The sequence below is a fragment of the Aulonocara stuartgranti genome (assembly GCF_965226115.1).
Source record: "Aulonocara stuartgranti genome assembly, chromosome: 6".
Classification (NCBI taxonomy): Eukaryota; Metazoa; Chordata; class Actinopteri; order Cichliformes; family Cichlidae; genus Aulonocara; species Aulonocara stuartgranti.
In genome coordinates this window covers 24,648,199-24,669,413 of record NC_138944.1, presented here as the reverse complement: position 1 = coordinate 24,669,413, position 21,215 = coordinate 24,648,199, and the positions used below count along the sequence as shown (strand labels likewise).

The 21,215-nt window shown below is 39.5% G+C and overlaps 1 protein-coding gene across 1 annotated transcript; it reads left to right on the top strand.

The window, feature by feature from the left end:
* LOC309708910 (uncharacterized protein) lies at nucleotides 1-20,046 on the top strand (the record flags this gene model as incomplete). The annotated part of the gene is made up of 17 exons (XM_082537261.1): nucleotides 1-87; nucleotides 255-297; nucleotides 1,041-1,074; nucleotides 1,170-1,313; nucleotides 1,924-2,000; nucleotides 2,176-2,351; nucleotides 2,783-2,930; nucleotides 3,364-3,595; nucleotides 6,644-6,717; nucleotides 15,483-15,560; nucleotides 15,836-15,880; nucleotides 17,446-17,488; nucleotides 17,585-17,728; nucleotides 18,342-18,418; nucleotides 18,602-18,777; nucleotides 19,195-19,336; nucleotides 19,811-20,046. Exons 2-17 carry the CDS (start codon nucleotides 291-293, stop codon nucleotides 20,044-20,046), a joined length of 1,833 nt encoding a protein of 610 aa, XP_082393387.1. The 5' UTR covers nucleotides 1-87; nucleotides 255-290.
* Between the last annotated feature and the right edge of the window lie 1,169 nt (nucleotides 20,047-21,215).

The following is a 21,215-nucleotide window of genomic DNA, read 5'->3' as shown; positions in this document are numbered from 1 at the left end:
TTCATTCATGATTTAATCTGGCAAATATGTTTTTCTCGCTGTGTCAGTCGGAAGAAAGGTCTAACAGGGCAGGAGACTATTGTACAGGTAACAGATTAAGATTTTTGTTTTAAATTGAGAATAGACGTGTGACCCATACAGGTGCTGTCACACCTTTGCCTTAAATTTGATCAGGTCAGTCACCTTTTGAATCAGGTGCCTCATGTTGTATCATTTACAAAGTGAAAACTTTTGTTTCTTTATGACCTTCCCAGGAAGTGTTCCTACACAGACGACCACAAACTAACAATATGACAGGTGAGCATTTCAATGCTACAAGCTTCTTTTGAAATAGGGAAGAGAGAATATTCCTACAAAGAAAAAGTGAAACAAACTGTAAAACAAAGCCAACAGGGTGACTTTAATCATCCACTTAACTTTCCTTTTGATTTGACTGTCATGCAGATAATAATTATAGTAAATATCATTCAAAGTGACTTGATGTCTTGAGGAAACTGACCTGCATAAATCTATAAAAGTGCTTCATATGCATGAATGGATATCCAACAGTTTCCCCCTAATTACCTGTGCTGGATTTAAAAAAAAAAGAAAAAGAAAATAAACAAATCATAGCTGCATGAAGGTTATTGAGGTTGGATTTTGCTGTGTCGCAGAAGATATACAGTTTATAGAGCGACAGCAGCATTCATGTCAAGACACCTTAGTATAATACATTTCTGCCTCAATGCCAGACACACCCATTCTGCAGAATGGGTGTGGAGAATAGAGCTGTTTCACACGGCTTCTGGTCTTTCAACAGTCTTTCTCCACCTTCCTCCGCCTGTAACCCAGCTATTGACAACTATCAGGACTCTGGGTGTATGGAAAAATGGCTACTTGACCCCAGCACTAGCAGCACTTATAGCTCTATGGTTTAACAAAAAAGAATATTGCAGTATTTAAATAAGCTGTAAAGCAAGATTTGCATTATTACACTGCATTATTATTTTGTAATTCTTGCACTGGTTATTTACGAATGTGCTTTTTGATAATGTGCACAGAGAACCAAAGACAGAATGAGGTCACCATTGAAAGGTAAACACTATTAGCTGGAAAATCTTACTTTATTCTGGTACCAGACACTGAGAATGTTGCCTGCATTTACTGCAAATTGTTTACTCTAAAATCAGCTCCTCGGATGGTGCAGAGGAGTACCAGATGGGCAACAAACGACGAGGTCTTGCACTCATTTTTAACCAGAAAGACTTCTTCTGGCGCCTGGAACTGCCTGAGAGGCGTGGAACCAATGTTGATCGTGACAACTTGGAGAAAAGGTACAACCTTCTAGCTATCTGCTGAAGAACGAGGAAACCTGTTTTTGGCACAGCTTCATGCTCAAGAGCATGCCAGCACGTGTTTAGAGTTGTTGATCATTTTTGTGGTAAAACTGAATATTTTTCTTCTTTACTAGTATCGCCCCAGGGCTGCAATCTTTTACCTCTGTGCCCCAGGGAGTGCCAAAGACAATATGTCATATGCTATATTTTTTTAAGTTCACAGAGAACTTGGTGATTGTTTTTCTTCTTAATAGTGATGACCCTGATCACAATCCCCACTACAGAGTGTGATCGTGGCCCTATAGAGGTTGATTTCACACTGGTCCAAGTTATTCCCACTGCATCAACAACTGAAGAGATGGTTGTGGATTTTAGAAAGAATCCTATGACCGTCTCTCCTGTGGTGGTAATAGCTGATGCTTTGGAGTGTCTGCAGAAGCAGAAATATTGAGGCATTGAAATTTATAGGACTCTGAAAAAGGTCCAATCAATCCTGATCCGAGCAGATCCTTGTCTAAGGAATTTATATTGCTAATAAAGAACAATAAAAAAAAATTTTGACCATTGATCTGCTAAACTAATCAACTCATTTTCACTTTCTGTTCAGACTGAAGGATCTAAACTTTGAAGTGAAATGTCACAATAACCTCAAGCTGGAGGCAGTCCTAGATGAAATCGCCAAAGGTACCCACATAATCATTTGTTTCTCTCAAATGACCAGCATGCATCGAGATGGACAAAGAAAATCATCACCATAGTTTGAGTTCTTACATAATTCAATTTGTTGCTTTGCTGCAAAAATATCTTTGTCAAATCCAACTTTCGCTGCAAGTTTAACAAGTACTTGTTGTCCCACCAGCTGCGGAGGAAGATCACTCAGATGCTGATTGCTTTTTGCTCGCCTTCCTGAGTCATGGAGATGATAACCACGTTTATTGCCACGATGGAAAAATCAGTATCCAGGAGATCACGTCCAAGTTCAAAGGGGACAAGTGCCCGGACCTTGTTGGAAAGCCAAAGATCTTCATAATACAGGTACAAAACACAAAAACCCATACGAGTCCATCAGATTAACCTGGTGTAGCCATTTTTTAAAGATTCAACAGGTTTACAGTCATTCCAACTCATAACGTAGTCATGAGTCTCAGTCTGGATGTTTTGTTGTGTTGCATTCTTTGGGATGAGAGTTGGGTAAACAAAACTGTCTCATATGTGCCAGAAATGAGTTCCACCACTGCTGTGTCATCTGCAAACTTGACATTGTGGCTGAGCACTTATAAGAGAGTAGAGTGTGCAGCAGGGGGCTTATAACACATCCCTGAGGAGAGCCAGTGTTGAAGATGATGGAGAAGGAGGTGTAGGAGGAAGTGAAGTCTGTCAGTCTGTCTTCTGTTTGTCAGAAAGTCCAACAACCAGTTAATTTGATTTAATTCAACTGGAAACCAATGTTCATCCCCCATCTCCAGGCATGTCGCGGAAAAGAGTTTGATGTGTCAGTTACAGTGACCGAAGCTTCTACGATGGAGTCTGAAGAAAAGGTGTTCATGGATGCCAGCACCATACAGACCCTCCCTGCTGGGGCTGATTTCATCATGTGCTATTCTGTGGCTCAGGGTGAGTCTTCTGGCATTTGACTAAACCTTTTTATTTTTATTTTGACTGAGAGGAAATATCAAAGACACAAAGCAGAGTGTTTTTTTCCATAAGGTAGAAATGTGATGTTAGTATTATTTTAAAGGCTAGACTTCTGACAAATCTTCCCTGCTTTGGTAATGCTCTGAGTGTGTCACCGTCATTACAGTGTCACAAACTATCCAACTCTTGCTATACACTGTTTGTTTATATGTGCTTGTAAGCTCATTTATTAGTGAGCAAAAACTGAACAAATGCTTCAATAGAATTTTATTTCTTAAGTGAAACCATAAGAGTCAGCTTAAATAAATCCTGGTATAAAATATTTCATAGCCCTCAGAAAATCTGTCCTCGTTACTTTTACCTCGACATCCATGTTCATTTTTGCCGTTTTGCTGTTGTCATTATTTGTTAGGCTACTACTCCTTCCGGGAGAGGGAAAACGGTTCGTGGTATATCCAGGATCTCTGTCAGCTGCTTCAAAAGTATGGTGATAGCCTGGAATTCACAGAGTTACTCACACGGGTCAACAGAAAAGTGTCACTGAGGAATATTCCAACACCATGTCAACCAAGATTTATCGGGAAGAAGCAAATGCCTTGTTTTGCTTCAATGCTCACCAAGAAACTTTACTTCCAACCAAAAAAGTAACAATGACACACCTCAGTCTCAAAATGATCAGGTTTATATTTGTTGTTCAACTATGTTGTTCTGTGTCCTTATTACTTTTAAGCTTTAGTGCTTGAATTGCTTTAAAATTGCATGCTGATTATGAACCACAGTCTTTGTAAAACTACTGTACTGAAATGACTCTAGAAGCAACAGAATGATGCTTTAGTGCACAGAAATACATTCATTTTGCCTTATTTTATATCAAGTTCAGAACAGTTTACAGTGGACCCTTCCACTGAAAAGACAGAGAGTCTTGGCGGTTGAGTCAGTTTCGACTTTGTCTTTGAGCCAGTTATTTTTCAGACGAGACAGCTTAGCAATCAGGAAACGAAATCAGGATTTTTGTACACATTAGTTTCATCCATACATATCTCACTGTAAGCCTCAGGGATCCAGTAACATTAACAAACTGTCTAAACATTACGTAATCACAGTGTTTCCTCAAGCTTATCCAATCCAGTCCAATTTTATTTATAAAGCACTTTAAAATACCCAGCACAGGAACAAAGTGCTGTACAGAAAATAAGTTAAAACAATAGAATAACAGAAAACAGCAAAATAAATAAATAAAACACATAAAACATAAAATTAAAACAGCCCTATGTTAAAACAAAAACAAGATAAAACAGCATCGAATCACCTAAAAACAACAAAAATAAAAAACCAACATCTCACGTGGTGTCAAAGGCCAGGGTAAAGAGGTGGGTTTTCAAGAGTGACTTACAAACAGATAAAGAACTGGCCTGTCTAATCTCTAAAGGAAGCTCGTTCCACAGTTTGGGAGCTGCTACAGCAAAAGCACGATCTCCTCTAAGTTTACGCCCAGTCCTAGGTATCTTCAGGAGCAGTGGGTGTATAAGGCTGTAGCAGCTCAGAGAGATAAGATGGAGCTAGGCCATGGAGGGCTTTAAAAGTAAATAAAAGAATTTTAAAATGAATCCTAAAAGAAATCGGCAGCCAGTGAAGTGAAACTAAAACAGGGGAAATGTGCTCAAACTTTCGAGTGCCAGTTAAAAGACGAGCTGCGGCATTTTGCACCCTCTGTAGATGGCTAATATATGATGCGCTGACCCCAATATAAAGTGCATTACAGTAATCCAGCCGAGTGCTAACAAAGGCGTGGATCACTGTCTCAAAGTGCTGCCGTGAAAGAATTGGCTTTATTTTTGCCAGCTGCCTGAGGTGAAAGAAGCTAGATTTTACCACTGCCTTAATTTGATTATCAAACTTCAGATCACAGTCCACTTTGACCCCCAGGTTTGTGACAGTTGGCTTAACATACTGTGCCAGGGAATCTACATACACATTGGGGGTCTCAGTGGGGCTACCAAAAACCATCACCTCTGTCTTTTTATCATTGAATTTTAAAAAGTTAACAGACATCCAAGCCTTAATGTCATCGAGACACTGAAGTAATGGCTGTGTAAGATATCTGCCTTTTTTCTTTAGAGGGACATAGATCTGACAGTCATCAGCATAAAAGTGGAAAGCAATGCCGTGCTTTCTCAGTACAGAACCAAGAGGAAGCAGATATAAAGAGAAGAGGAGGGGGCCTAGAACTGAGCCCTGTGGGACACCACACAAGAGGGGAGCGGAGGACGACACATAGTCACCAAAGCTGACACAAAAAGTTTGCCCCGTCAAGTAGGACCTGAACCACTCCAGTGCTGTGCCCCTAATGCCCACCCAGTGCTCCAAATGAGAGAATAAAATGGCATGATCCACGGTATCAAACGCAGCTGTCAAATCTAAAAGCACAAGAACAACACAGTCCCCAGCATCAGTCGCTAAAAATATGTCATTAAAAACTTTTAAAAGGGCTGATTCAGTGCTATGAAAGGGTTTAAAACCAGATTGGAAAACCTCTAAAACATTTTGCTTTTCCAGGAAGGCCATTATTTGGCTGTAAACTACCTTTTCAAGAATTTTGGAAAGAAAAGGTAGTTTGGAGATAGGCCTGTAATTTGCAATAACCGTAGGATTAAGAGCAGGTTTTTTAATCAGGGGTTTGACTACTGCATGTTTAAAATCTTTAGGGACAACACCTGACATCAGACTATGGTTTACCAGCTCAAGAACCAAAGGACCAACTGTAGGTAACACCTCTTTTAAAAGTCGAGGAGGGACAGCATCATTTGGAGATGCTTACTACCGTACTTAAAAAAAGGGAATTTCTGTTCTGTAATGTGTATTTGCATTTACACATTGACAGTGTATTTTTTTGCATTACTTTAATGATTTTATGGATTTTACTTACTGCTTTGCCCTCAATAAAATCTCTTACTTTATTAGTTTTCTTGGTGTGTGTGTGTGTGTGTGTGTGTGTGTGTGTGTGTGTGTGTGTGTGTGTGTGTGTGTGTGTGTGTGGATTCTCTTATTTGTCCTGAAATGGTTTAGAAGCAGGTTAAATGAAAGCAAAACTGATTTACAGCAAAGAAGTAAGTTTTATTACTTTTCACAGCACCTTGCAAGATAAAATCACAAGGTGCTCCACATCAAATACAAACAGCAAAACAGGAAGGAGACATTACTACAAAATAAATCAAAATGCCACCAAAGTGTTCAAAATATGAGTGTCTTCCACGTCGAAACCACTGAGGTGACCTGGGAAACAGTCCGTGCTTGTCATACTCAGTATGAGATAAATGCCAGTAGCCAGTATGTTATGTGTTTTACTTCCTTCTTTTCCCAGTGTTTGCACTGAGTAAGAAGTCAACAGGCTCGTTCTGTCTGTCATTAGATTGAGATTATAATAATCGGACAATCTAACTTGTGATTTAATCTTTAGCAAAGTCACAAATCTATACAACTTGAATCATCCACAAAAACACTTTTCATGTCTTTATTGTGATTTAAACACTGAGTAAGAATTCATGATCGATAGTAAAAAGGTAAGTGTCTTCTTGACTTTTCCAAAGGTTAGTTTTTCAGGGGAGACTAACAACCTACCATCCTGAATGCTGCTGTGAAACAGAACTAAATTTGCCTATCATTGGGTGATGTAAATATTCTGCTTTCCATAGATGGGTTGTGTACTGTCACACAACTGCCAGTCAACTAAACACAGCAGAGCATGGAGGAGGGGGCGGAGCAAAGCGTGAGAGGTGGGGTGTTTGCACAGACCTGTTTTCAAATGAACGGGAGCAATAAACTGAACTTAGAGGAGAGAATCAAAGTAACAGTCTTTGTGCTAGTATCAATCTCATACCAGTACCAGTGTTGGTATTGATGCTATTAATATTTACACTGGTCCACCCACAGTGTTACAGATTGTCTAGGCGATCCTTGTTGGGATGCAAGCACGTCTCCTCTCTGAGATGTTTACAATCCATGACATGAACATGCATAACAAAATAAACTTGATCAAACTAATATTTAAAACCATATTTATTTTCTGATCAATAAGCAGACGTTTGATTTCTCCCATGATGAAGAACAGCAGTTAGGCTTTGCTGGTAGAGGATGATCGCAGGCACTGAGAGAGCAGTTTATTAAATCAACATAATCATTCTTATGTGATTCACGTTACATTTAATCTGTGTCACTACACTTTAACGGTTGTTTTCAACCTGATCTAGTTATTCAGGTCTAAGGTTGCTGATGCACTGATAAAAGGTTATCTTTAACTGTGGCAAAAAAGTCTTTCTTATCTACATTACTTCCTTCTCCTCAGCATCATAAATAAATAAATAGCCTACATCTCCCACCTCCTTGTCTGGTTTACACTCCTAATAATTTCTTGAAAGCTCCTGTAGGACACACAAAGGCTGGTCTAACGTTCAGCTATATTTGTTATCAACGATATCTTGTGCTTTCTGTATATCAGCTGGTTGATCTACAAATCTTTGGACTGCAATCACCATTCTTCTCTCGAGCAGCTGAAACTGTGAACACTTCTCCATTATTGTAGTTCACAGTCAGTAGCCTATGTTGATCAAACATAGGAAGAAAATAAATAAAAAATATTTAAGTAGTAGGAAATCGTAAGCACTGAGCTACTAAACTGCTTAACTGATTTTGCTCAGTATAAACTTATACTTTCACAATCATCTCTGTAGCAAAATCATCACCAAACACAGACATCTGTGGTAAAGTGATACCACTGCAACCTTTCATCATCTGCATACATGAATGAATGACCGTGGGTGGAGATTTCTGACAACTCAGATCCTTGACGGAAGGCAATACTTCAGATTCAACAAAGACAGCTGGGGGCAGGGCTACAAAATGCCTCTTTAGGATGATTTGAACTGAAATGTCCAGCAATTGAATTGAAACGTCTTTTTCTCTCTGCGTCAGTTGAAGGCAAGGTGATCTGCGGACATGTCTAACAGGGACGAAGACGAATGTGGAGGTAACAAATTACAATTTTTGTCTTTATTTTAAAAAAAGACACCTGACCTGTTTAAGTGCTGTCACACCTTTAATAATTTTTTAATTTCCTTAAGGCAATCCCTATGTTACTACAACAGGTGCCAGGTTCTCTATGACCTTCCCATTAAGTTTTGCTACAGACACAGTAGAAACAGAATAAGACAGGTGAGTATTTCAGACTGTGATTTATATAAACTGAAAACTTATTTTGAAATATGGAAGAGAGAATACTTGTTAATACCAAAGCACAAGTGAAACAAAGTGCAAAGTTACAAAATTTTAAAAAAGTATTATTTTATTATGGCAAAGTCAACATTGAATTCAAATTAAATAGGGTGACATTGATCTAATTACCTGTGCTGGATTTTTAAGGTGGATCTCAACAAATGTTGATGTCCACAGTATTCTGTCCACCATCCTGTCATTTTGTACTAAAATATGTATGAGTGTGGAGTAAATATGAAACACACAGTTCAAAGTAGAGCCTATAACCATGATAATGTGCTGTCAGGGGCTGGGCCTGTGACCCAGCATGTTCATTTTGTATTTTTCATTTCTTATACTGAAAATATGTTAAGTCTTGTGTTAGTATTATCATTTAGGATTTAGTTGAATGTTATTCTAGTTTAAGTTTTCATCTATGTCCCCTTGTGTGAGTCTGTTCTTGTCTTCTGTGTCAGTATGACTTGTATTTCGTGTCTGTGTTTCATGTTGTCAAGCCTGTGTTGTCATGTCTACGTCTCTCCGTGTTTCCTGATTTTGTTTCTTTGTTCAGTGTGTTTAGTTTTACTCTTTCCCTGTGATGTTGTTATGTTCATTTGTGTCAGCTGTTTCCCCAGTTGTGTATTTAGTCTCTGTGTTTCATTCGGTCAATGTCATCTGTGTTCCTTCCCTTCACTTCACATCAGGTTAGACGTTTTTCATGTGTTTGCTCAGGTCATGTTCATGTTCTTGGTTTTTCATCATAGTTATTTGCATGTTCCTGCTCAGGATCATGTTCCTGTCAGTAGTTATCATAGTTTAATGATAGTAATCACAGTTTAGTTTGCCCAGTTTAGATTTTAGTTTAGTTTTTGCCCCTGTTCGCCTTTTGCCTTATTCTGTGTATTTATGTCATCAGCCACAATAAAAGGCTCGCTTTTTGTTTACAGCTCAGTTCCATCTCCTTCGGTGTCTGCATTTGGGTTCGTTTCCTTAAACACACCGGCTGCTCAGCCATGGCAGGAACTTTAGAAACAGAAACAAAAACTGAACCAAATGAAATTCCTTCTGTCAAATACACCCATGCCACCCTAAGTCTACCCTACAGTATATTATCTGTAGAGTAAAGCTGTCCCTCTCTGTCTCTATTCTTTTAGCAGCCTTTGCCATCTTTCACCATGCATCACCCAGCTGTTAACAGCTGTCAGGACTCTGAATGGATGGAACAATAACTGCATGACCATATTTGAGACAGAAGTAGAATAATTTCTGTGCATTTTTGGCCATTTTTTTTGTTAATACTGTAATGACAACTGTCACAACAAGCTCAATTATTTTAATGTGTGTGTGTGTTTGTGTGTAGGTGGTTGTTTGGTGATACACAAATACAGGGAGTGCAGAATTATTAGGCAAATGAGTATTTTGTCCACATCATCCTCTTCACGCATGTTGTCTTACTCCAAGCTGTATAGGCTCGAAAGCCTACTACCAATTAAGCATATTAGGTGATGTGCATCTCTGTAATGAGAAGGGGTGTGGTCTAATGACACCAACACCCTATATCAGGTGTGCATAATTATTAGGCAACGTCCTTTCCTTTGGCAAAATGGGTCAAAAGAAGGACTTGACAGGCTCAGAAAAGTCAAAAATAGTGAGATATCTTGCAGAGGGATGCAGCAGTCTCAAAATTGCAAAGCTTCTGAAGCGTGATCATCGAACAATCAAGCGTTTCATTCAAAATAGTCAACAGGGTCGCAAGAAGCGTGTGGAAAAACCAAGGCGCAAAATAACTGCCCATGAACTGAGAAAAGTCAAGCGTGCAGCTGCCAAGATGCCACTTGCCACCAGTTTGGCCATATTTCAGAGCTGCAACATCACTGGAGTGACCAAAAGCACAAGGTGTGCAATACTCAGAGACATGGCCAAGGTAAGAAAGGCTGAAAGACGACCACCACTGAACAAGACACACAAGCTGAAACGTCAAGACTGGGCCAAGAAATATCTCAAGACTAATTTTTCTAAGATTTTATGGACTGATGAAATGAGAGTGAGTCTTGATGGGCCAGATGGATGGGCCCGTGGCTGGATTGGTAAAGGGCAGAGAGCTCCAGTCCGACTCAGACGCCAGCAAGGTGGAGGTGGAGTACTGGTTTGGGCTGGTATCATCAAAGATGAGCTTGTGGGGCCTTTTCGGCTTGAGGATGGAGTCAAGCTCAACTCCCAGTCCTACTGCCAGTTCCTGGAAGACACCTTCTTCAAGCAGTGGTACAGGAAGAAGTCTGCATCCTTCAAGAAAAACATGATTTTCATGCAGGACAATGCTCCATCACACGCGTCCAAGTACTCCACAGCGTGGCTGGCAAGAAAGGGTATAAAAGAAGAAAAACTAATGACATGGCCACCTTGTTCTTTTTTTTTTTTTTTTTTGCCTGTCCCGTTTGGCTCTTTTGCCATCAGAATTGTTGTCTAAAGGCAAAGAAAGATGCCCAATGGATTTACTTTACCAAATTGACCATCCCAGCCTTGCCGTAATGGTCCATTTGATTCACCTTTTATTGTTCATTTTATTTTCACTTACTGAATACGGGACAGACTTGACTGGGGGAAAGAAGGGGAGAAAGAAAGAGGGAAAGAGAAACAGCTGAGAAGAGGGACGGGGGAGAAGGGCAAAAGACAAAAACCAACAGAATGAGCAGAAAAAAAAAGAAGAAAAAAAAAATGCATATATCAATCACCTGGGTCACCTGCTGAGAAAGAAAAAAGAAAACAAGCAGAAGAGAACAAGAGCAGTAGAATAAACAACATCACAATGATATACGGGAATATGACAGTAAATACTAAATATTAAACATTATTGTGCAGCACATAAGATCAACAGAACACAGTGTGCTTTGAGGTAGGAGCCAAAAAGGGTGTAGTTTGTGGGTGTGATCACCCGTGTGTACATCTGTGAGCATGGACGCGCTTGTTGTTTTTTTTGTTTTTTTTTTTTTAAAGGTTCCTTCATGTAATGATCTGCTAGAGGGTGTGGGGGGGCCACAGCCCTGTCCTCCAGGGCATGAAGCAGGTATGGAGGAGATCAAAACTCCAGACATCCAGAGGCCCCCAGAACACAAGAGACCAAGGAAGACCAACAGAGGGGCAGCCGCGCCACTGTCCCAGAAAGAGCTGAGGAGAGTCCCAGATGAGGGCTCACTCAGCAGCCGCGGAGCAGAAGCCAGGGGGAGTTGCAGTGACGCGCCCGTGAGCTCCGCCGGCAGCCAGCCGTGCCTGAGTGACCGAGGCCGAGGGCACCCCACCTCCGAAGTGGCCCGAGCGAGCCCCAGGCTCCAGGCCCCGATATGCGGCCGCCAAGGAGTGAGCCGGTGTGTACCTGGACGCCCATCCCCGGACACAAAGAACCACCTGATACCCAACCTGACATATAGACACAGAAATACAGGCACACACATATACAAACATCCATCCCACCCTCATGCTCTCATATGCACTTACTCCACACTCAACCAACGTGGAGACAGACATAAAGAGACGCTGTACAAACCGGGTCTAGGTACCCTTGCCCCTGGAGGGGGGAACTGCACCCAGACCCAGGTGGTGTTACCCTTTTCCCTGCGGTGGGGGGAGGCAGACCGCCCCGACTCCGCAGCAGCAGGGAGGCCCCACACTCCAGACCGCAGTCGGACGGCCAACTCCTCCTCCTAGCCACCTTGTTCACCTGATCTGAACCCCATTGAGAACCTATGGTCCATCATCAAATGTGAGATTTACAAGGAGGGAAAACAGTACACCTCTCTGAACAGTGTCTGGGAGGCTGTGGTTGCTGCCGCACGCAATGTTGATGGTGAACAGATCAAAACACTGACAGAATCCATGGATGGCAGGCTTTTGAGTGTCCTTGCAAAGAAAGGTGGCTATATTGGTCGCTGATTTGTTTTTGTTTTGTTTTTGAATGTCAGAAATGTATATTTGTGAATGTGGAGATGTTATATTGGTTTCACTGGTAAAAATAAATAATTGAAATGGGTATATATTTGTTTTTTGTTAAGTTGCCTAATAATTATGCACAGTAATAGTCACCTGCACACACAGATATCCCCCTAAAATAGCTAAAACTAAAAACAAACTAAAAACTACTTCCACAAACATTCAGCTTTGATATTAATGAGTTTTTTGGGTTCATTGAGAACATGGTTGTTGTTCAATAATAAAATTATTCCTCAAAAATACAACTTGCCTAATAATTCTGCACTCCCTGTATGTCCATACCGTCCAATGTTCTTTTCAATACAATGGTTATCATTGGTAATCATAATCATCAATATTTAGATAAGTTGTAAAGCAGGACGTGGCTCTGTATTATTATTATTTTGTAATTATTGCGCTGGTTATTTATGAATATGAATTCGTTTTTCAATAGTATGCAAAGAGAAACAAACAGAGAACAACTCCTTCATCAGAAGGTAAATTCTTACTTCCAACTTTTTTGGCTATTAGCTGGAAATTATCGCTTTAATCTGGTACCAAGCACTCAGACACACTGCATTCATTACTCTTTTTTTTTTTAAAATCAGCTCCTTGAATCCTGCAGAGGAGTACAAAATGTGTAACAAACGACGAGGTCTTGCTCTCATTTTTAATCAGGAGAAGTTCTTCGGGCGCCTGGGCTTGAATGACAGAGTTGGAACCAGTGTTGATCGTTACAACTTGAAGGAAAGGTACAATTCCCAGCTATCTACTGAAGAAAGGGAAACACTGTATTTGACACAGCTTTGTGCTAAAGAACATGCCAGCACTTGTTTAGCAGCTGTAGCTCCTTTCTGTGGTAAAAATGTGTGAGAATTTCCACAGATTTTTCCTGATAATAAAATGTTATTTTCTCTCCTCAAGCCCCTTGGTGCTGATTTCACCTTTGTGCTCCAGTTAGTGCCAAAACCAATATTTGATGTGCTTTTCACAAATTCCCACTGTAGAGAATAATGTCGGTCCTGTAGTGTTCCAAAATCCTGTGACCCACAGCTTGTTGGGAAAAAGCAAATGCCTTGTTTTGCTTCAATGCTCACTAAGAAACTTTACTTCCGACCAAAAAAGTAACAATGTCTCACCTCAGTCTTTAAATCAGCTGATTTATATTTTTTAACTAAAACCAACATCTCACCACAGAAAACAAAAGATCTTTTAGAACGCTAATTAGGATCCTCAATATTTCTAGTGACAGAGTTCTTATAAAATCATGGGAACATCCTCTAGATGTACTATCTATGTATTATAGAGGTACATCTATGCTATTTTACTTAATGGTTACAACTATAGCTGTCTCCTGAGTAACTAAGCAGCCACTTAAAGTACTGATTTTATACAGTTGTATGTAATTCAGATTTGGGCTGCTTTTTACCCCACTTGATTGCTTTGCTGTTAGTTACACAGTTTGGTGATATCAGCTGTTGAAATGTTTCGCTACTTGAATTTAACAGAACTAAATGAAATGTAAATCCAGCAGCAATGTTTTTTTCCAGAAATGATGTTCTAAATACTGAAACGGTTTAATTTTGGAACTGTTTTCTCTTTAACTGTTTGTAGAAGCAAGAATGTATCAACATGTGGCAGGATGGTGGGATGTTCAAGTTAAAGGTGTCCCAGCCAGCTGAGCTGTAGTGAAACTAACTGCATCTTTCTCTTGGTTGTCCGATTTAATTCCATAGAATTAAAATAGTTTTTAAATGTAATTCTTCATATTACTATTTAGGCATCACAAACTGGCATTTAGTTACATTATGTCAAAGAGGAGGCACACATTTCTACAGATGGTGTCTGAGAAACTGATCAACTAGCATCTGGTTTGCTTAGTGTCAACAGCCAGTTGTTTCCCAACTTATCATGAGAGGCACATGACGTGATAGCTTAGCAATCAGAAAATTGGTTTTTGTACTCATCAGTTTCATTCTTACTTTTCTCACTCTAAGCCTCAGGGTGCCAGTAACACTTACAACTTGTCCAAGCACTTCACAATCAGAGTGTTTCCTCAAGCTTACTACTTGAGGAATGGAATTAATGACCTGTCAGCAGTTTATGGTACATGTACTAATGTGTATTTGCACCTTAGTGATCACACTAGCGTGAAAAGTAAGAGGCTGTGTTTTTTCTACTCTAGTCAAAAACACTTGTAGTCATGATCCCTGTGAAGAAAAAAAGAAAATACACCAAATTGCACACAGACTTTGGTCATACTTTGTGAACCAATGAGATTTTAGTTATGGCTTTGCCATCGTTAATTTTGTTTTAAATAAAAATCTCCATTGTTTTTGTGACAGAAAGTGTGTGCGCATCCTTTATTTGTCCAAACAAATTCATTCAAAATACAACCAATTCAAACAGACTTGGGGAAAGATTCATTTCATGCCATTAGTAATGCCTGTACTTGTCATAGTGTAGTAATTTGCCCATTGTTCCTCTTCCTTGTTTCCCCAGTGTTCGAGCTGAGTTTATATTTTTTTCAATTAATGTTTTAATTAATTGTAATTAGTAATATTAAAGGTGTTACTGAAACTTACATCACAGAAAATGATGCAATCTTCATATGATTACTGTACGAATAAAGATATAGAACTTTGCTGTAGTCTAAAGATAATATCGGAAATTATAATGTGTGTTTGTGTATTGACGTGAAAGTGATTATGTGTTGTTATGCATACCGTTTCCAACAGAGGGAAACAGAGCTTCATTTAACATATTTCCAATATAATTTCCCCATATCTCCTAAAACTGCCAAACAGGACATTATTACAAAACACAGTAAAATAAGGCGGTCAGTATCCACTTCCTTATACCATGAGAAAAACGGAACATATGATGAGTTGGCAGTGTTAGCACATCCCCCCCTGCCCTTCCACAGAATGTAACTGAATGCGATGGTAAAGCTGTGACTTGTAGAAGCATCTTTTTAATTTGTTACCTGTCATTCGTTTATAAATATGTGGACCTTTAAATGTCTCAAGAACAATGAAGTGTACTTTATGTTTTTAGTCATGTATGAGATGAGGCTCGTAACATAAATCTGGATTAGGCTTTTAGCCCACTTAATCTTTTACTTTCTTCTCATGCTCTTGTCGTTGTTCGTGATTTGGTAGTTGCCTGAACTTGTTGCAATGTTGCAAACACGGAAATACTAGTCTTTAAATCTTTGAATGACAGATGCGAGAGCCAATAGGTGAAAATCCGAGCCAATGAGATTACGGTGGGCGGAACCACACCCTAAACTCTTTTTAGGGTGGGCTCTACGACGGTGAGGTTTTCTTCTCACGGCGTTAGTCCGAAAAAAAAGACGAACCGTGAACATGTCTGACAAGCAAAAAGACGACTGCGGAGGTAATAAATTTGCATTTTAAAAAAATATTAGAAACAGACAGGTGACCTGTTAATTTGAAAGCCGAACAATACGTGCAACGCTACTAAGTTTCGATCTACCCTGAGCTCAATGTATTTTAAACTGTTTGGTATGCTCTATTATAAATGCTGTCACACATTTACTATAAGCGTTTCTTTACGTCAGTCACCACGTTAGTACAAAGTGTATCAGTTTTTTTTAATGTAATAGCAATGAAGTCGGGACTTCACTGCTCCTCCTTCTCTGACTTTCTTAGGAAGTGTTGCCACAGACAGCAAACCAACAGGTGAAAGCAAGCAAGGTGAGTATTTCCTACCGTGAAGTATATAAAAATTCTAAAAAAAATTTTTAAAACATGAACGACAAAGTACTTGCTCATACCAAAAGCAAAAAGTGAAACACTAAAAGCTGTAAAATTGTACAAACAATGTAATAAAAGTAATGTTTGGTGGCTGGTGAAACAAACAGGGCATGTAAAACAGCGTGTGATTAATCATCAGCTCAAAGATTTTTACTATCGCTTTCATAGCTGTACCCCTCAGTCCAGGTCAGGAAGCTGCTTTATGGCTGCTTTATACCCAACATTTTTTCTCCTAATTATCAGTGTTGGACTTCCAGGTGCACTTCCAGAGTTTTTGTTGCTTGCTTGTTTTGTATTCAGCTGTGAGTTTATTTATATATGTGAGTAACTAATAACAAAAGCAAAACATCTAAAGTGATGGTAAAGATTGCCTCAGAGCCAGGTTATGGAAATAAAAATGAGCAAATCGCCCTCACGGATTCACTTTAACAAAGGTTTATTTACATAGAACCAACAACAGTCACCTCAAATAACCTTTTACCTTCAAATACACCCATTCTACCTCATTTGCACAAATACTATGCCCTATGTATCTGTAGGGTGGAGAATAGAGCTGTTCCTCTTGGGCTTTGTTCTTTTAGCAGCCTTTGCTATGTTTCTCCACCCGTCACTCAGCCATTGACAGCTGTCAGGACTTTGAGCGGATGGAACAATGGCTGCTTGACCCCCACACTAGCAGCACTTGTAGCTGTACTCTTAAACAAAAACAAAAGTCTGAAAAGCTAAATCCTGCTATGGATAAGTCCTCTGCTGTGTTTTCTTTTTCCTTTTCCCGCATGGTTGGAGGATGAGGTTGAGGGTGGCTCCTCCCTGTGCCTGTTTCTGCTGGAGGTTTCTTTCTGTTACAAGGGAGTTCTTCCTTCCCACCACTCAAAAGTGCTTCCTCATAAAAGATAATTTGATTGTTGACGCTTTCTCCTGAATACCGTAGGGTCCTCACAGTATAAAACACATTAAGGCAACTGTTGTTGTTATTTAGCTCTGTATAAATAAATGTATAAATATATTTATAAGTATTTATAAGTATAAATTGAATTGACTTGAATTGATTTTCACTACACAAAATGTTTCTCAATTACAATATTAAGAAACCTAATTTCCTGTATTAACAGGATATTAGAAATATGTTAATGGTCAAATTCATCTTAATTATTTTAAGACGTTTGCGTGTGGAGTTAGTGAGGACAGCCTGAAGAAAAGGAACAATTACACAACTATGATATTGTCAAGTGCATTATTGATGCAGTACTGAGATTTTAAAATATCACGGTTGTCGTCTGTGCTCGGTTTATTCTAACACTCTTACTGGCGCATTAAGCAGGTAGTTACTGGCACAGTACGATGTAGGATATTGTCATACATGTGTTACTACTTTCTTTCCAATATCATGTTTATCATTAACACTGGCATGTTGCAAAACTTGGATAAGCATAAAGCAAGACTTGCTACAGCATTATTATTTTGTAGTTATTGCACTGGTTATTTATGCATGTGCTTTTCAATAGTATGCACGGAAAACCAAACAGAGACCGACTCCTTCATCAGAAGGTAAATTCTTACTTCCACGTTTTGTGGCTGTTACTTGAAATTCTCACTTAGATTATTGCGCTGTATTCATGTGCCCAATTTTCACTCGATATTCAGCTACCTGGATCCTGCAGAGGAGTACAAGATGGGCAACAAACGACGAGGTCTTGCACTCATCTTTAATCAGGAGCGCTTCTTCTGGCGCCTGGGCTTGAATGACAGAAATGGAACCAATGCTGATCGTTACAATTTGGAGAAAAGGTACAACTTCTAGCTACCTGCTTAAGAAAAGGAAATTGCATTAGCCCACGCTTTCATGGCAGGTTTAGATCTATTCTGTGGTAATATCGTGTAAGAATTTCAAATGTTTTTTTCCTGGTTATTAAATGTTATTCTGTTCTCTGTTGGATTGCCCTGAGGCTGAGTTATTTCACTGCGGTGCACCAGGGAGTGCCAAGGACAATATGTGCGCTATATTTTTAAGTTCACAGAGAACTCTGTGATTGTTTCTCTCCTGAATAGTGATGACCCTGATCACAATCCCCACTACAGACTGTGATCGTGGCCCTATAGAGGTTGATTTCACACTGGTCCAAGTTATTCCCACTGCATCAACAACTGAAGAGATGGTTTTGGATTTTAGAAAGAATCCTATGACCGTCTCTCCTGGGGTGGTAATAGCTGATGCTTTGGAGTGTCTGCAGAAGCAGAAATATTGAGGCATTGAAATTTATAGGACTCTGAAAAAGGTCCAATCAATCCTGATCCAAACAAACCCTTGTCTAAGGAATTTATATTGCTCATAAAGAACAATAAAATTATTTTTGGTCCTTGATCTGTTAAAATAATCAACTCATTTTCACTTTCTGTTCAGATTGAAGGACCTAAACTTTGAAGTGAGGTGTTATGATAACTACAAGCAGGAGGCAGTCCTAGATGAAATCGCCAAAGGTACCCACATAATCACTTGTAACTCTCAAATGACCAGCATGCATCCAAGATGGACATAAAAATCATCAAGAAAATCATCACCGTAGTTTGATTTCTCCCATAACTCTTTGCTCTCCTGCAAACATATCTGTCTCAAATCCAACATACAGCTGCAAGTATAACAAGTACTTTTTGTCCCACTAGCTGCGGAGGAAGATCACTCAGATGCTGATTGCTTTTTCCTCGCCTTCCTGAGCCACGGAGAGGATAACCATGTTTATTGCTACGATGGAAAAATCAGTATCCAGGAGATCACGTCCAAGTTCAAGGGAGACAAGTGCCAGGACCTTGTTGGAAAGCCAAAGATCTTCGTAATACAGGTACACACTAGCCAAAATCAGTCAAGTCTATTAGAGCAGCGGTCCCCGACCCCCGGGCCTCGGACCGTTACTGGTCCGTGAGTCGTTTGGTACAGGGCCGCGAGAGTTGAGGCTCAGGTGTGAAATGTATGGTTTTCAGGGTTTTTATCGGTTTTCAGCGTTATTTTGTTATTGTTTTTATCGTTAACTCAGTTTTCCTGGGTCTTTTCACGTGTGTTATGAATAAATCTTCTTTTTTTCGGTACCGGTACTAGTTTTATTTTGTTGTATTTATCCGCGACACCTTAAAGGCCGGTCCGTGAAAATATTGTCGGGCATAAACCGGTCCATGGCGCAAAAAAGGTTGGAGACCGCTGTATTAGAGCATGTTAACTTGCTGCATTACCTTAGTTTAATGCTCCATCCATCCATCTCCAGGCATGTCGAGGAGAAAAACATGACGATCCAGTTACCCCTGCTGATGCAGTGGATAGCAAAGTAGAGGTGTTTGTGGATGCCAGTGCCATACACACGCTCCCTGCTGGGGCTGATTTCATCATGTGCTATTCTGTGGCTGAAGGTGAGTCTTCTGGGATTTGACTGAACCTTTTGCTTTTTATTTGGGCTCAGAGGAAATATCAAAGACACTGAACTGAGTGTATTTTTAATCATAGGGTAGATATGTGATGTTAGAATAATTGTATCCTCAAATACATCTAATAGTTTCTTCTGTTTAATATAATTAATAATAATATAAAGCTAAAATGTCTCCACTTGGCTACCAGTGACACATGATTACAGTGTCACAAACTGTCCAGCTAGTGTTATACACTGTTTGTGTATTTGTATTTATATGTCTAAGCTCATTTATCGGTGATCAAGAGCTGGACCAGTGCCTAAATAGGTTTATTTTTCTTAATAAAACAGTACAATTGAGCCACTATAAATCCTGGTGTAAAGCATTTAACATTTCATAGCTTTCTAAAAATCCATACTTCTTCCATTTGCATTTTCTTCACCTTCCATATTAACTTTTCTTTTCAATATTTTTTAGGTTATTACTCACACCGGGAGACTATCAATGGCTCCTGGTATATCCAAGATCTGTGTGAATTGCTCCAAAAGCATGGTGATACCCTGGAATTCACAGAGTTACTCACGCTGGTCAATAGAAAAGTGTCCATGAGGAGTGTTCTGAGAGCTCGTGACCTACATGCTATCGGGAAGAAGCAAGTACCTTGTTTTGCTTCAATGCTCACCAAGAAACTTTACTTCCGACCAAAAAAGTAACACTGTCACACCTCAGTCTTTCAATAAGCGGGTTTATGTGGGGTTTTTTTTTTAACTAGATAGGGCTTCTAAACAGGAATTTACACTTGGCACCAGATTATGACTAAATGTATATAATTTTCTGCATCACCATCTGAATATGAACACATGCAAAGTGACCATCTAATGCAGTTTATTGCTTCATTCAGCGCCTGTTAGGCTCTATGGGGGTCATATGTAAAACATGTTTCTTTGGCAAAGAATTAGTGTTGTTCTTATGGCAAAAATTTAAATAACTAAACAGTGAAAACGTGGTTTCCAGAAGATTAAAACAAACAAACAAATGAACTCTTTAATCTTGGTCAGACTTTCCCAGTTATCTCTGAATGCAAACCAATAGTTGGGATTATAATGGAGTCTAACCCAACAACCCCTACAGTAACTGATATTTGAACTGTTGTTGGAAATAGAGATGCTGTTTTACTTAGCGAGCACAACTGTGGCTGTCTTCTGACTAAGTTGAATATCCATCCATCCATCCTCTCCTGTTTATCCAATTCAGGGTTGTCAGGGCCAGCTGCCATAGGTCGAGAGGCAGGGCACACCCAGGACAGGTTGCCAGTCTGACTAAGCTGCTTATGACACAAAATATAACAAGATCTAATGAGTTTATAGAGAACATCCAACTGAAAATCAGTTGTATATACCTCAGGCCTGTAGTTGTGTCTATCCATCTTGACTGCGTTAGTAATGAATTAATTACAGAGTTTGGTGATATCAGCTGTTGAAACGACCACTCTGCTTGAATTTAACACAACTAAATGGCACTTATCTCGTAAAACATAAGGACCCAGAAATATATTTCTCAGATGTCCACTTTCAGGAATTATTTCCTGAGTATTAAAAAGAGTTCATGTGGGAATGCCAGGATGTTCAAGTTAATGGCTGAGCTTCACTGATAGATGGCCACACATTTTTTTGATGATCAGATTTAATTCCATACAAAGAAAATAGTTTTTAAATGTGATTTGTGGTTTTAGTCCTTTAAGCATAATGAGACAACTGACATTTAATTTTATTATATAAAAGAGAAGGCAGACATGCCTGGAGCTGGAAATGAAGAAAAGGCACTACAGGCCAGAGGAAAACTAGCAGAGATGTTTTGTTCTGGGGGACAGGGGTGTGTAAAA